Source organism: Condylura cristata, unplaced genomic scaffold (genome assembly GCF_000260355.1).
Source record: "Condylura cristata isolate star-nosed mole 26May11 unplaced genomic scaffold, ConCri1.0 scaffold00004, whole genome shotgun sequence".
In the NCBI taxonomy this organism is placed as follows: domain Eukaryota; kingdom Metazoa; phylum Chordata; class Mammalia; order Eulipotyphla; family Talpidae; genus Condylura; species Condylura cristata.
The window spans coordinates 48,473,083-48,485,984 of NW_004567105.1; the positions used below are offsets into that span (position 1 = coordinate 48,473,083).

The 12,902-nt window shown below is 44.5% G+C and overlaps 1 protein-coding gene across 1 annotated transcript in view; it reads left to right on the forward strand.

Annotated features, from left to right (window-relative positions):
* Positions 1-7,566: 7,566 nt before the first annotated feature.
* The window catches only part of LRIG1 (leucine-rich repeats and immunoglobulin-like domains 1), a 103,381-nt gene continuing 98,045 nt past the window's right edge, over positions 7,567-12,902 (forward strand). Inside the window, exon 1 of the mRNA XM_004676554.2 lies at positions 7,567-7,859. Coding sequence (XP_004676611.1) covers positions 7,639-7,859 — 221 coding nt within the window. The 5' untranslated portion in view covers positions 7,567-7,638. The remainder of the gene's footprint in view (positions 7,860-12,902) is intronic.

Sequence of the window (12,902 nt, forward strand, 5' to 3'; positions counted from 1 at the left end):
AGTAGGGACTCAGCTAACCTGGCCTGGTCTCTGCACATTCCTGCCCCTCCACATGCCACGCACAGCATGAGTACAGATGATACAGAAGGGAGCACTGACTATGGCTTGCAGACCCTTAAAGATGAGCATACAGATGAACAAAGAATTGATCTTTGCCCAGAGTTACAACCTCCTACCAAACATACCCCCCCAAAGTTCATGTGTCAATGTGAGTTTTATAGGTGGGATTTGAGTTTATGAATTTCATCCATTTGTCTCTCATGAAAAATAGGGTAAATGCTAAACTAAGCCTTACCTATATCTTTAGGGAGAATATAATAGCACTTCAACTGTATCATCCTTTTCATTCTTTTAGTTAACTAACAATATATGTGAGGACCTACCTTTTAAAAAATAAGCAGATGTTCTGCATTTCTCTCATACCTACTTGCAAGCAAGGAGGAAGGGAATTAGTTATGTTGGCCAGCCGAACAGCCAGAATATTTATTATCCAAGAACTTTTGTTCAGATGCATCAGCCTGCTGGCATGTTGTATTCAATCAAGGGCTCTGACAAACATGTCTTGAAGGTCAACTGATATCATTCATCTTTTTGACACTCCTAGTGACAGGTTTATTTGATTTGACTTTATTCCCTCCACCCACAGCCAATCTACTCATGTTTCATTGCATGTCCACTCAGCCACAGTTGTTGTCTCAGTTATCTATGGATGCATAACAAATCATCCCCAAATTTAGTGGCTTAACACTAGATATGTTTTTATTAGGCATCACTCCGTGGGTCAGGGATTTGGAGAAAGCTCAGTGGGGTGACACGTTGCTACTCAAGTAGTGCTGAAGGTTGCATTTAGCTGGTGGCTGCACTGGACTGAAAGGTCCAAGATATTGTCACTGTGGTGTCTGTGTTATGGTGCTCGCTGTGGACTGAACTGAACAGTTTTCTCCCACAAGACCTTTCTTAACTCATGGTCACTTACCCTCCTGTGTGTTTTTGTCTAGGTGACAGCCTGGACTTCTGCATGTGGCATTTTAGGGTAGAAAAAGAGTGAGACTTGAAGCTGCCCATTTTGTACTGGCTGAGTGTCACTTCTACCTCATTCTATGGTCAAAGGCCATGTCAGATTCTAGAAGAGGGGACACAAACTCCATCTCTTGTTGGGAGAGATTTTTGGTGGTCATCTTTGTAGGAGATGAATTTATACACTTGCCTTCCCTGAATCTTTCTCAGTCAGTACACTTCAAATAAGAATAAATGGTTTTGGATTTTTTTTTCTAGTGAAAGTGGGGGGTTGGGTGATAAGACAGAGACTCTGATTTATGGTATTTACATCCAAGAGAAGTGTCTGAACTCCCTTAGGGAAATAGGGATATTTAAATGATTATCTCAAGAATGTAGCTCATGGATAAGAATGACAATGAAAAGCAATATGTGTCTGTCTATATGATAAATCTAAACTGTGTCCAAAACCCACTGTCCTTTCAGAAACAAATGTAACAGGCCATAAAATTCTCAAATGCTTCTTAATGGTCTGAGTACATCACAAAGAAAAAGAGTTGCTCGACAAGAGAAGATCAACCAAAATTTCTTGGGCAGCAGATGTCTTGAATGCCCTTCAGTGAGTGGGCAATAATGTTAATCATATGCTAGACTAAATTTTTGACATTTTAGTAAGGGTTTGTGAATATGGTGAATGTAAACACACAGACACATCACATAAAAATACATAATGTGCAAAGAATATGGTCTTTGCTTATGGCAGTGATTGGGAGACAGTCTCGGGAGTTGAGAATGTGGGGTACATATGGTAACCCCCCTGCTTCTTAATGTTAAAACATGCTTGACAAATCACCCAGAGACCTTATTGAAAGGCAGAATCTGATCCCCTGCATTTGGAGTGTGTTCCAAGATGCACATTTTTTGGCTGCTTCAGGTGACAGTGCTGGTGCTGCTGGTGCTTGGATTTAAAAAGCAAATGTGTATGAGATGGAGGAGGAGGCTTGGTAAGTGTCCTGCAGGCAGGCAGGCACGCCTCAGGCAGCACAGTGCCTGTGCCCCTTCTGTGCATGAAACTGTACCAGATGGCAGGAGCACCAGGCTCTGAACTTAATGAGCTGCCAGTTGAGAAGGAGAGATATACTCACAAAAGTAATTCAAATAGAATGGAGGAATAACTGATTGGGGGGAGGGAGTTAACTGGTGGCAGAGTTTGAATTCCTGACTTGCCTTAACCTAGGATGTGACTTGGGTGAGTTGACTGACCAGAGTTTCAGTATGTTCATCTCTAAATTGATCATTTTACAGTGAGAATTCAACTCAGTGAGACTTAGCTCTAATGTGAAGTAATGCCGAGTGCAAATTAAGTGCCCAACAATTTAAAAATAAATGACTGAAGATTCATTGTCTTATAACATTGCAAAGATGTCACACATCATTATATTATCATTATTATTATAAACGTGTGACAGTGTTTGTGTGGGGGGAGGGGAGATGATGGACAGTATTCTCATCTTTAAATGTTTTAGTTTGTTAACCACAGAGGAAATTCTGGAAATCTATTAGCAACTATGGAAAAGTAAAGAAATTAGGCCCATTCTCATAATATCCTTGAGAAATGAGTATCACGGCAAGCCATGTACTGGTTATAAAGCATGTGTGATGACATGAGATTGCATTTTGATTTAAGATTATATTTATTCTCGACCCCATGTAACCTTGGCACAATCGTTTAACCTCAGCTTTCTCATCTAGAAGGTGGGAACAATAACAACTGTCATATTCAAAGTTTGTGAGACTCAAATGTCATAATGGATCTTTTGTGTCCACAGAGTTGGCTTGGAGTCTTGGCTTTGTCATTTATTAACTTGTGTGGCCTTGAGGTTTATTCTTAACTTCTGCTTCAACGAAAAAAGTATATAAAACACCCAGCATTGTGACGGGCACACAAGTGCTCAGTAAGCGATAGCTGTTGTATGATGTGACATGGCTCTGAAAAATATAAGGTAGATGACTTCATGAAAAATATTATTGTAAGTCATCATAAACATGCTGTTCTTTATATACATTGAAGTGTTGCTTCAGAATTGCTGGCAGGAAGGTATAAACTTTGATTTCCCACCCCCTTTTCTTTCACATACTGCTCCAAGTGACAGTTGGAAAGGGGGTAAGGAGTACAATGTCTGGTGATGGCATAATTAGCCTTCCCTTTGTCACAGGGGCAAGGAGGCTATACCTCTTACCCTGACCATCACTTCTCCATCTCTGAATCTTCAAAAGCTCACAGCTTTGGTAAACATTTTTTTTTATTCTTTTCGTAAACCAGCTAACATTACGAATTCCCAATATAAGAACACAGGTTCTAGTTTGTGTTGAAAAGTGAAGCCTAATGGTCCTTGGTCCCCTTGGCCCACGCTGCTCTGTAGAAGGAAATAGACACCTGTGGAGGGCTGCTTCTAAGCCACAAGACAGTAGCCATTCTTGCTAGGGAAATGCAGCAGCTGCAACTTGGCACTGCTTGGGTTTTAACCAATATTCCAACAGTCAGAGATCGCACAATCAAACATATCCCTCTACTGGGAAAATACTTGAACAGGGGACAGAGAAATCTAATTGGCTCTTCTTATTTATCACCCCTGAACCTTTAGTTTCCTCTCTTACCCTCTCCACCAGCTCATCTATTTGACAAGATTATTTCAAGGAAGGAGTGAATAAGTACACAGCCTTGTTTTCCTGGGAAGAGAGATATAAAACAGGCTCAAAGGACTGTCATCACTTTGCAAGTCTTCAGGGGCTTTATGGGTAACTATTAATTGTAGCATTCCTGGAAAAAAAAAAAGAAAGAAAAAGAAAACCTCTTTGCTGGAAGCACCTACTAAGATTTTCATCTACATCTGTACCAACTCTCAATCAGAGTTAAAATTAATAGTACCTTAAAAGTAAGCCTTAGATGTATGTAGGCCTAAATTGTTCATAAAGTTCCTTCTCCTGTATCAAAATGGACCCTTTCTGTGCTCTCTTAGCACTCAGTGAGAAGTACTATGATCCTGTTTTCCACTGGGGAAAACTGAGGTTTATAGAAAGGAAAGGCTGGGGAAAACTTTCCTGGGTAATAAGGCCTGGCTAGGCTCCAGGGCTTCTGTATGCTACCCTGATGTTCTTTAATGTACTGAACATAATGCAAAATCTCTTAACAGTAAGCAAGTATCTCTGAATCTCAGCAACCTTTACAGTCAAGTATTACCACCATCCAGGACTGTAACAAACTACCGTAATTCAGATCCCTGGAAGTTTTATTTTTATTTAGAAAATAAAACCCTATAATTAGGGTTTTCTCATTTGCTTCTCTTACCTTTTGGTGGTTTCAGGCTATTTACACTTTTGCTGTTTAGCTTTTCAAGCTATTTCCAATGGCTAAGTCTTCTATAGGTAGCGAGAAATGGAATAATGCTCATTGGAGATTTGATTCTATGCTAACCCTGAAGTTTGGTTCTTGCTAGGTTCCAATAAACTAACTTTCTGAATAATCCCCTCAAGGAACAAGTAACTATTTTTAATTGTAAGAATAACAGGGGAGCAAAATGAGGACCCAGAGCTCCCAAACTCTTGCTGTGTGCCAGAAGGACCAAGACTTGCTCCTTTGTGAGCAGCCTCCTTTAGAACTTGTTGGTGGTCACTTCTCCCTAATCTACGATTGTGGCCACAATGAATTCTCCCCTGAGTTCAACATCACTGTTTTCCAAGCCCACACTCCCCTTTCAGTCACAGGCAGGTTGCTAGTATGTGGGCAAGCTTCCACACATGGTATGGGGAGTAGACATGACTTCATGCACTGCTGTAGACAGAGGAACTGCCAAGGCTCGGCGCCCAGTCCCCCCAAGTGTTCCTGGCTTTTGGAATCCTTCTCTTTGGCTGTGAGGTAACCAGACCACAGGGGATGCTTTAGATTTGTAGGCACACCCTTACCTTGTATATTCTCAAACCCTGTCCTTCAGGATTTGCATGTCCCCAAAGAGCATCTCATAGGTATACTCACAAGCATTAGGAAAATATTTGCCAACACATATCCATTTTTCAGAACTAATAATGCAAGAAACCTGAAAGATAACTTTAAGCCAGCTGTGCAAGAGGTTCGGTGAGTTCAATAAAGTTTTGCTGTATATGCTATTTTATTGGAGGGTAGGAGGGTGAGGAAGATCTTACATTTTTGTTTAAGAAATGTTCAAGGGCAGCTTCTATTAAATTACTGTTTTGTTTTATTTTTTGGTCTTGAAAATTTTGAGAAATACAGAGGACTTGTTAAACTTGGGGTCTGATGACTTCTATTCTCCATTATGATACCAAAAAACATCACACCAAAGACATGTATTTCTTCTTCAGATGGAAGGTGCATGTTTATGTGTATTATAAATGAGTACAGGAGCTGATTAAAGCCCTGAATACAGTGAGTCAGGTGTAGCAGTTTTCTGTTAACTACTGAGAATCATAGTTAACAGTTAATTGGCTTGATTTAAACATATCTGAGAATTGCCTTAGGCATCACAGCTGAGATGAGAAAGCATGGAAGAGAGAGAGGCCCCCTCTCAAGAAAAGGGGAGAGGAAAGAAAGGAAACCTATTACCGGGCCCAAACCCATTCGGTTTAGGTTTAAAGAAAAGAGGTGACCTTATGACTGAAAAAAAAGTTTAACATATTTAGTGCATCTCAAGTGAAAGAAGCCCTTTAGAATGTGTCAAAACTGTTTAAATGTTTGCTTTTTCTTCTTGAGAAACATCTCCTACCCTTTATTTCCATGAAACACAAGTCAGGCTTAATTTGCTAGAGCAAATGTTGCTTTACAGACGACTTTACTTTCTGTACAATATGTGCAGTTATGTTAAAAATTTGCCTCTTCTGGGAGGGCACCTGAGACATAGGCAAATCCAAACGCCCAGAGAGGCTTTTATATATTACTAAGACAATCTTTTCCTTTATTTCACGAGGTGTGTGTGCACGTGCGTGCTCGGGTGCGCACACGCAAGTATGTACACATCTACTTTACTGTTTGCATACACTGTCATACTAGGTCACTACGCTGGTATCTGTAAGAGCCAAACACAAATTCTTTAACAATTATTATTCCTCTTTTTACCCTTTTAGGGTACTCTCTGACTTCTTGAAATCTGACTTTAAAAGGCACTGATTTAAACAAATAAACAAACAAAGCACCCCTTTAGCCAAAGCTGGAACGTTTCCAGAACGACCCTTCAACTAGGTAGGGCAGAGGTAGGGATGTGAGTGTGTGCACTTTTGAGACTTGGTTTCTTCCTTACACATTCATTTTGTCAATCAAGGACATACTGATAGATGTAAGAGGTCAAGAGCAAGCCAAGAGCAGAAAGGAGCTCTATTGTGCGAGGAGGAAGGGGGGTAACCCTGAAGGAAATAACGAATGATACCCCAGTCAGCAGGGAAAGTGTGAAATTTTAAATGTGTGTATTTACTCCTGGAAAATGGGTGCAGGTTTATTCTAAACCCTGGATCGTACTTGGAGTCTAGTGAGGAAGGAAGGAATCGTGGAGCCAGACAACGCTGCAGACGGGGTGTGTGACTTTCTTAATCAACTTTCCCTCCTCCCCTAGAACCAGAAGTGAAACCTTTCCTCCTCCCAGTCCGGGTCCCCTTTCTCCACCAACAACCAATACTTCCCCTTTAAGGATCGGAGGCAGTCCCTCCATTTCTCCTCCCAATCCCGCCCTTCACACCTTGGGTGGGAAAAGCGAGTGGGCGGGGTCCCCCGTGAGGGAGGAGGGGCGGGATCTTGGTGAGCCCTCCAATGGCCCGCCAGGCTGGCCGCCGTCGACGCCGGCAACCAATGAACAGCAGCCAGTGGGCGTGGCGCGGCGTGGTTGCAAAGCATCCAACGTGGGTCGGCAGGGGGGCGCGGAGCCCGGGGGTGTGTGAAGGCCAGCGGCCGGAGGCGGGGCCTAGGGGGCCAGCCCGGGCTGTGCCGCAGGGAGGCGAACGGCAAGCGGCTGATTGTTCGGCCGCGAGGTCGGCGGGGCTCTCGCAGCTCTTAGGAGCCTTGTGGAGCCGGAACTGCGCGCGCGCGCGCTCTGCTTTCAAGCCTGTGGCAGCGAGACGCACGGGCCCTCGGAGCAGTGCGGGGGTGGTCGCTCCATCAACCCAGGGTCTGCAGCTGGGCGCGAGGAGCTGCGAGGGAGATGCCCGCAGCTGCGGAGCTCGGGCTGCGAGGCTGAGCGCCTTCTCTGCTGGCGGCGGCGGCGGCAGCGCTGCCCTTGGCCAGCAGCGGCGGCAGCGGCACTTGGCGTGCGCCGAGACTTGGGGGCCGGCCGGGAGCGCAGCAGGAGGACGAGGAGAGCCGGCGGAGCACCCCTTGCCAGGATCTTTGGGGTTCGCAGCGTGTACGGGCCGGTCGGCCCGGATGGGCGCGGGGTTCGCGGCCCCCACCGGGCGCTGCGGAGCGGCCCGGGGACTGGGGGCCCGCTGAGCCCCGGGGCCGCGACGGCGGAGAAAAGTTGTACGGGTGGCCATGCCCCGGAGCGGAGCCTAGAGCCGAGTGGAGCCCGCGGAGCCCGCCAGTGCCAGCGGTCGTCCGGGACCTCACAGCCCCTTTGCCGGAGTTCGCAGCGCGCTCCAGACAAGATGGCGCGGCCGGTCCGGGGAGCGTTCGGGGCCCCACGCCGCTCGTCTCCTCTTCTCCTTTGGCTGCTGCTGCTGCTGCTTGGGCTCGAGCCGGCGATGGCCACGGACGGCCGGCGGACTCCCTGCGCCGCCGCCTGCACTTGCGCTGGGGACTCGCTGGACTGCGGCGGGCGCAGGCTGGCGGCGCTACCCAGGGACCTACCCGCTTGGACGCGGAGCCTGTGAGTGCCACTCTCTTCACTGCGCCTCGGGGTGCTGTCACTTGAGGAAGGGCCGGCGGCGGTGCTTTTCCCCAAGGGGTGCGGGGTGTTGTGTGTGTGTGAAGTTGGGCTGGAAAGCTGTTAGCGTCGAGTCGTAGTGGTTAGCTGGTGCGTGGGGTACGGAGAGGAAAAGGGCGCGTGTGCGAAATCTACAAGGAGAAAGTTTCTCGTGGGGTTGGAACTAAGAACGAACCAAGAGTTAGTGAGTGAGAACCTGGAGGTGAGGGAATGTGAGTGAGCAGTCTGGCAGTGAGAGTGTGTTCAAGTGTGTAGGTGGACAGCGGGAAACATCTGGAGGAGAGAGAGTGGGGAAGTCGGGGGTCTGCGACTGTGTGTTTCTTTCTCCCCTGTAACCCAACTCTTTGGTGACTGAGCTCCTTAGCCTTCCAGTGGGTAATGAATGAAGGTGACTCTTGACTCCAGTCTTCTGTTTGCGCTATTTATTAGTGAGATTGTTTGTAGTTGCTTTCGCCTTGGCTCTGGTGGGGACAGAAGGCAGCCTTCCCTGGAAGGACACCTGAGTTAGGGTCCCTGAGCTTTCCTGGAGATCTGTGACTCCTGGGAATTTGCCCTTTTCTGCTTGTTTGGCATTCTAGCCCCTTCTGTTCTTTTCCCCAGGTGCCCACCTGGGCTTAATGGTACAGTGGGGTGAGGCCCACACACCCACTAAAATTGCTCCTTGATAAGTGGTGCAAGTTAGTGTTGGATTAGTTTTTCTTTAGGAGAGGCTGCAGGGGCTTAATTTAAGCAGAGTTTATCCCAGAAAAATTTGGTTTCTGTGCTGTTAAGATTTTGGTAGACTGGGACTTGATTGGATACTTCTTATGGGAGATTGGACTGGAAAAAAAAATAATAAGAGTATACTAAAGATGGTAGAATACAGCAGCTGTTTTTACTTGTAGAAAATCGGATCCCTGAGTCAAAATCATGTCCAATAATCAGTGATTAGCATCTCTTTAGAACAATTAGTACCTTCCAGAAGAGGCCTAGCTTGAATAATCTGCTTTTCAGTCGAATGGTAGCACATCTTGCCTAGAATATAGAAGAGGCACAGTAATAACCTCAGGCGTGACATTAACTGCTTAGGAAAGAGAAACAAAACTGGTGACACAAGTTCTATCTAACACCTGTGGCTTGCTCTGAGAAAATGAGGTCTAGATACTTGGCAGCCATGAGGAGAGATAAGCTAATTCCTTTCAAATGTGAAGATCTTGTACCCCTGAATACTGGACAAGGTGCTATTTTGGCTAAGCTACATGACATAATTCTCAAGCTGGATAATTTAGTTAAGGTTAGATTTTGTTTCCAGTATCCTGCTGCTTCTGTAGTATTTGGTCACTGAGTGGAAACTGGTGGCAATAATTGGGTTTTAACACTGGCAGTGGCTGTTAAGTACTGGGAGGTTGGAACCAGCATTGCTTTGGGTGGTATTTTATGTAGTCATAGCACTCTAGGGTATTGCAGTCTGGAGTATTGTGGTTTTTCCTCTACATATTCCTAGGGTAGTTACAAAAAAAAAAAAATCGTGGGCAGAATCAGAGTAACTTAAGTGTGTTTACCTGTTGGGAGCATTAAGTCCCAGTGCCATGCCTCAGTAACATTGTGGGGAAAGCACTTAGTTCAGAAGTGGTGGTGACTTCCTTGAGGGTATAGGGTGTCTTCTTTGCACTCTCCTCCGGTCACAAGATCCTCTTTCCCTTGCCCATTAATTTTTGGAGCAAAACTTACAGTCTCTTTTTGGGCTTTCTGTTGCCTAGGTATGACATTTTATATGGCATGAATACCTTTAAAATTAAACTTTTATATTCTTGATGGTCAGTAAACACCAAACTGTTTTGAGATTCGGTAGATTTGGTTATACTGATTGTGATATTAACCCATTGTCTTTTAAGATATGGACTGTGAGACTTCTGGTTAGTGTGTAGCAATCTGATGTTCACTACAAAATGGATAATTCTTTTACAATTATTTGGGAAGTTATTTCTTTTTATAATTAAAGAAAAATAAGCAAATCTTTTCCTCTTGGCTTCAGATTTCTTCATTTAAGTCATTAGACTTATTCTGAATTTTCCATTAGTATAGTTTCATGGTTTATATTCCTGGCCTTGATTCAGCAGTACTTTAGGGGAGAAAAATCTCCGTATGTTTAATAATAAAATAGCTTATAGTTTCACCAAGTTTACACCCTCTGAGTTCATTGTGTCTTGAAATGCTTTGAGCTGGTTTATAGCCCCATGAACTAGATTTACTGTAGCTAGTTCAAACAATTTCAGGCTCTGAGTTTGAAACAGAAGGGGACCTGAGGCTTTATGGAACTTTTTCTTTCCATTTTTTGGGCTTTTGTAAACAGTGCATCCCTTCCCACATCTAGCATAAGGAAAGTAAAGCTTTTTAATAGTGAATGTAAATGCAGTTTGAAGAAATGTAATGGAGTTGATAGCAGGGAAACTGTGTTCATTCTCAGGGCCAGGGGATAACTTATTCAGCACAACTTAAAGTTGTAGAAGTCAAGATATAACTGACTTTGCCATGCCCTTACGTAGGTGAGATTGGCGTCGTCCAACCAGCAATTCATAAATAGCACCAAGCACTGCCAAGCCTATTGCAATTTCCCAGAACCTTAGAGCTGAACTTATTAGAACTCAGATGTTTGCTTTCTTTGAACTTATCTTTGAGAGCATGGCTTTAGAGGCTATTTAAGATGTTCTAAATACAATTTACCTTAGACCCTTACTAGTGGCATAATGTTGACTACAGAATGTTCTAGCTTAACTACTAAATGGCGGATGGTGGTAGAAGGCTGGGCCGGCCCTGAAGGAAGACCAGACCCTAATTCTTGTTATCCATGTGGAGGGAAGAAACTATGACACAGATGCAAGGATATTCACTACGGGACGCCAGATTGGTCAGACTGAGCCACTTTAAGATGTGGGTATTGAGTTGGGTCTTTTGGCTTATGTCTCTTATGTGCTTGCCTTGCCAAACCCGGTGGCTTAAATCTAACTTTGTGGGTTTTAGTAAGTTCGTCGTGCTTATGATTATATTTGAAAATGAAGGGCAAGCTCTGGTTGCCATTGTAGTCTTGAAGCAAAGAGGGCCTTTGTCTTCCAAATTTTACACCTGTGCTTAGAGGCCCAGGTGTGCAGTGTGTTGTGAAGTAAGGGTTTGGAAAATGCTTCCCATCCTGTTTATGCAAATTAGGTTTGAAGTGCAGATGACCAAATTGTTTCAGAACCAAACTTGGGTTTCCTGCGTGTGTTTTTTTAGAAGTGGATGTCGCCTACATTGTCCCAACATCTTCCCTTCTGCCCATTTCCCTTTCTGATCCTATCACTTAACAAGAACTCTGAGGACCTTGAACATCTGATTTGTAGGGAAGGGCCAAGGATTGTTTGGAATAGAAGCCTTATAAATATGGGGGGGGGGTAGTGGAGAAAACCTGAAAGTATAAGTGCCCTCAACATTTTAGGAAGTTGAAGCTTGAGTTAAGAGTCCTTTTCAACAAGTGTCAGCAGCCTAGCCCAGAAGCCATCTCCATGATGGAACACCCGTCTGTTGCTAGTTTTCAGCCTATTTAGAGTAAGGGGAAGTCTCTGGCAAATAAAATTTGGTTCCCTGGAGATAACACTACTTAAAACCTACTGATGTGAAATGAGCTCTTTAATATCTAACTGTAGAATACTGTGAAATTAAGAAGGGCTCCAAGCCCCTTACATGACAGTGTTGGCAACATCACATGACAGTGTTGGCACAGTTCCCTATAATCAATAGGATGTGTCCAAGCAGTTCTTGCCCCATTTCAAGGGACTGTTTGAAAAAGAAGCTTGCTCATCCCTTTCCACAATTACATTTGGGCACTAGATACCACAAATTTTAGACTTCTGAATGCATCATCAGTGCTAATTCTTGGGACCATCTCCAGAAAGATGAAGATAATTGAGTGCGAAGTAGATGAGACAGTTGCTAGCGGATGTTCGGCACTTCAGCTGTGCAGTTCAGGCTTCAGCTTTCCCGCTTTGAGTGTTAATTCCTTCGCCTGGGTGCTCCACACAGCCTTCCCCAGCACTTTTCTATGGCCTCTGACTGACCTTTCTCCCCCTCAGACACCCCTGCTCACAATGAAAGGGCCTCTCCCCCATTCTGTAGAGGTGTCTCCTTGGTGCAGAGTCTTTTCAGCATCCTCTCTTTCAGGGTAGACAGGAATGCAAGAGAGCACTGGGTTTTGTGTGACTTAACAATGCACCTGGCCCAGTTTGTGCACCTGCTAAAGCCCTGAAGGTCTGTTAGTAAGGGAAGGCAGGAAAGAGGTTGTTAACATACTGTATGGTTATTTTTAAAGTGATATTTACAGACCAGGGCATTCCAGAAAAGGGTTTCATTGAATTGAAAGTTCCTATAAGCAATAAAGGATGTGGTTGTACCAGGGTCTTTTTTTCTTCTTTTTTTTCCATTTGTTTAAAACTCAGAGGGATTCCTCTGACTTACCCCATAGACTGAAGGACTTTAAGTTTTATGAGCAAACCTAACTTTCAACTTCTTTTGATTGAGCTTAGTGGTTTTCACTCACTGGGGACCTTCCCCCTCCTCAGTGACAGCAATTTGAAACCCTGGGGGTCTTTTAAAAGAGAGCAGGACTCTGGGCTGTGTTAATATTCAGAGCTGTTTACAATGGATGCAGTTTCAAAGGCTGGAGGCTTGTCCTGAGACCTGAGGGAGGAGGGATGGAAGAAAAATTCCCAGGCAGAGGAGGGAAATATCTAAAAATCTTCAAAGTTCCCCAGCCTGTGGGAAATTTAGGGACCCTTAGTGTTGATTTTTATGACTTAGGCATGACACTTAACCTATGGGATTTTCCCATCAATGCCAAGGCGTCAGCTCTTGGTGTGCATCAGTAATGTATGTGTATGTATCTTTTATTTCAAGTTAAGGTGGGGGAACCAGTAAGAGGACAGACCTGTTATCATCTTCCCCTGTGGAGAAGTAGGAAGTTGGAGACCAGAGAAA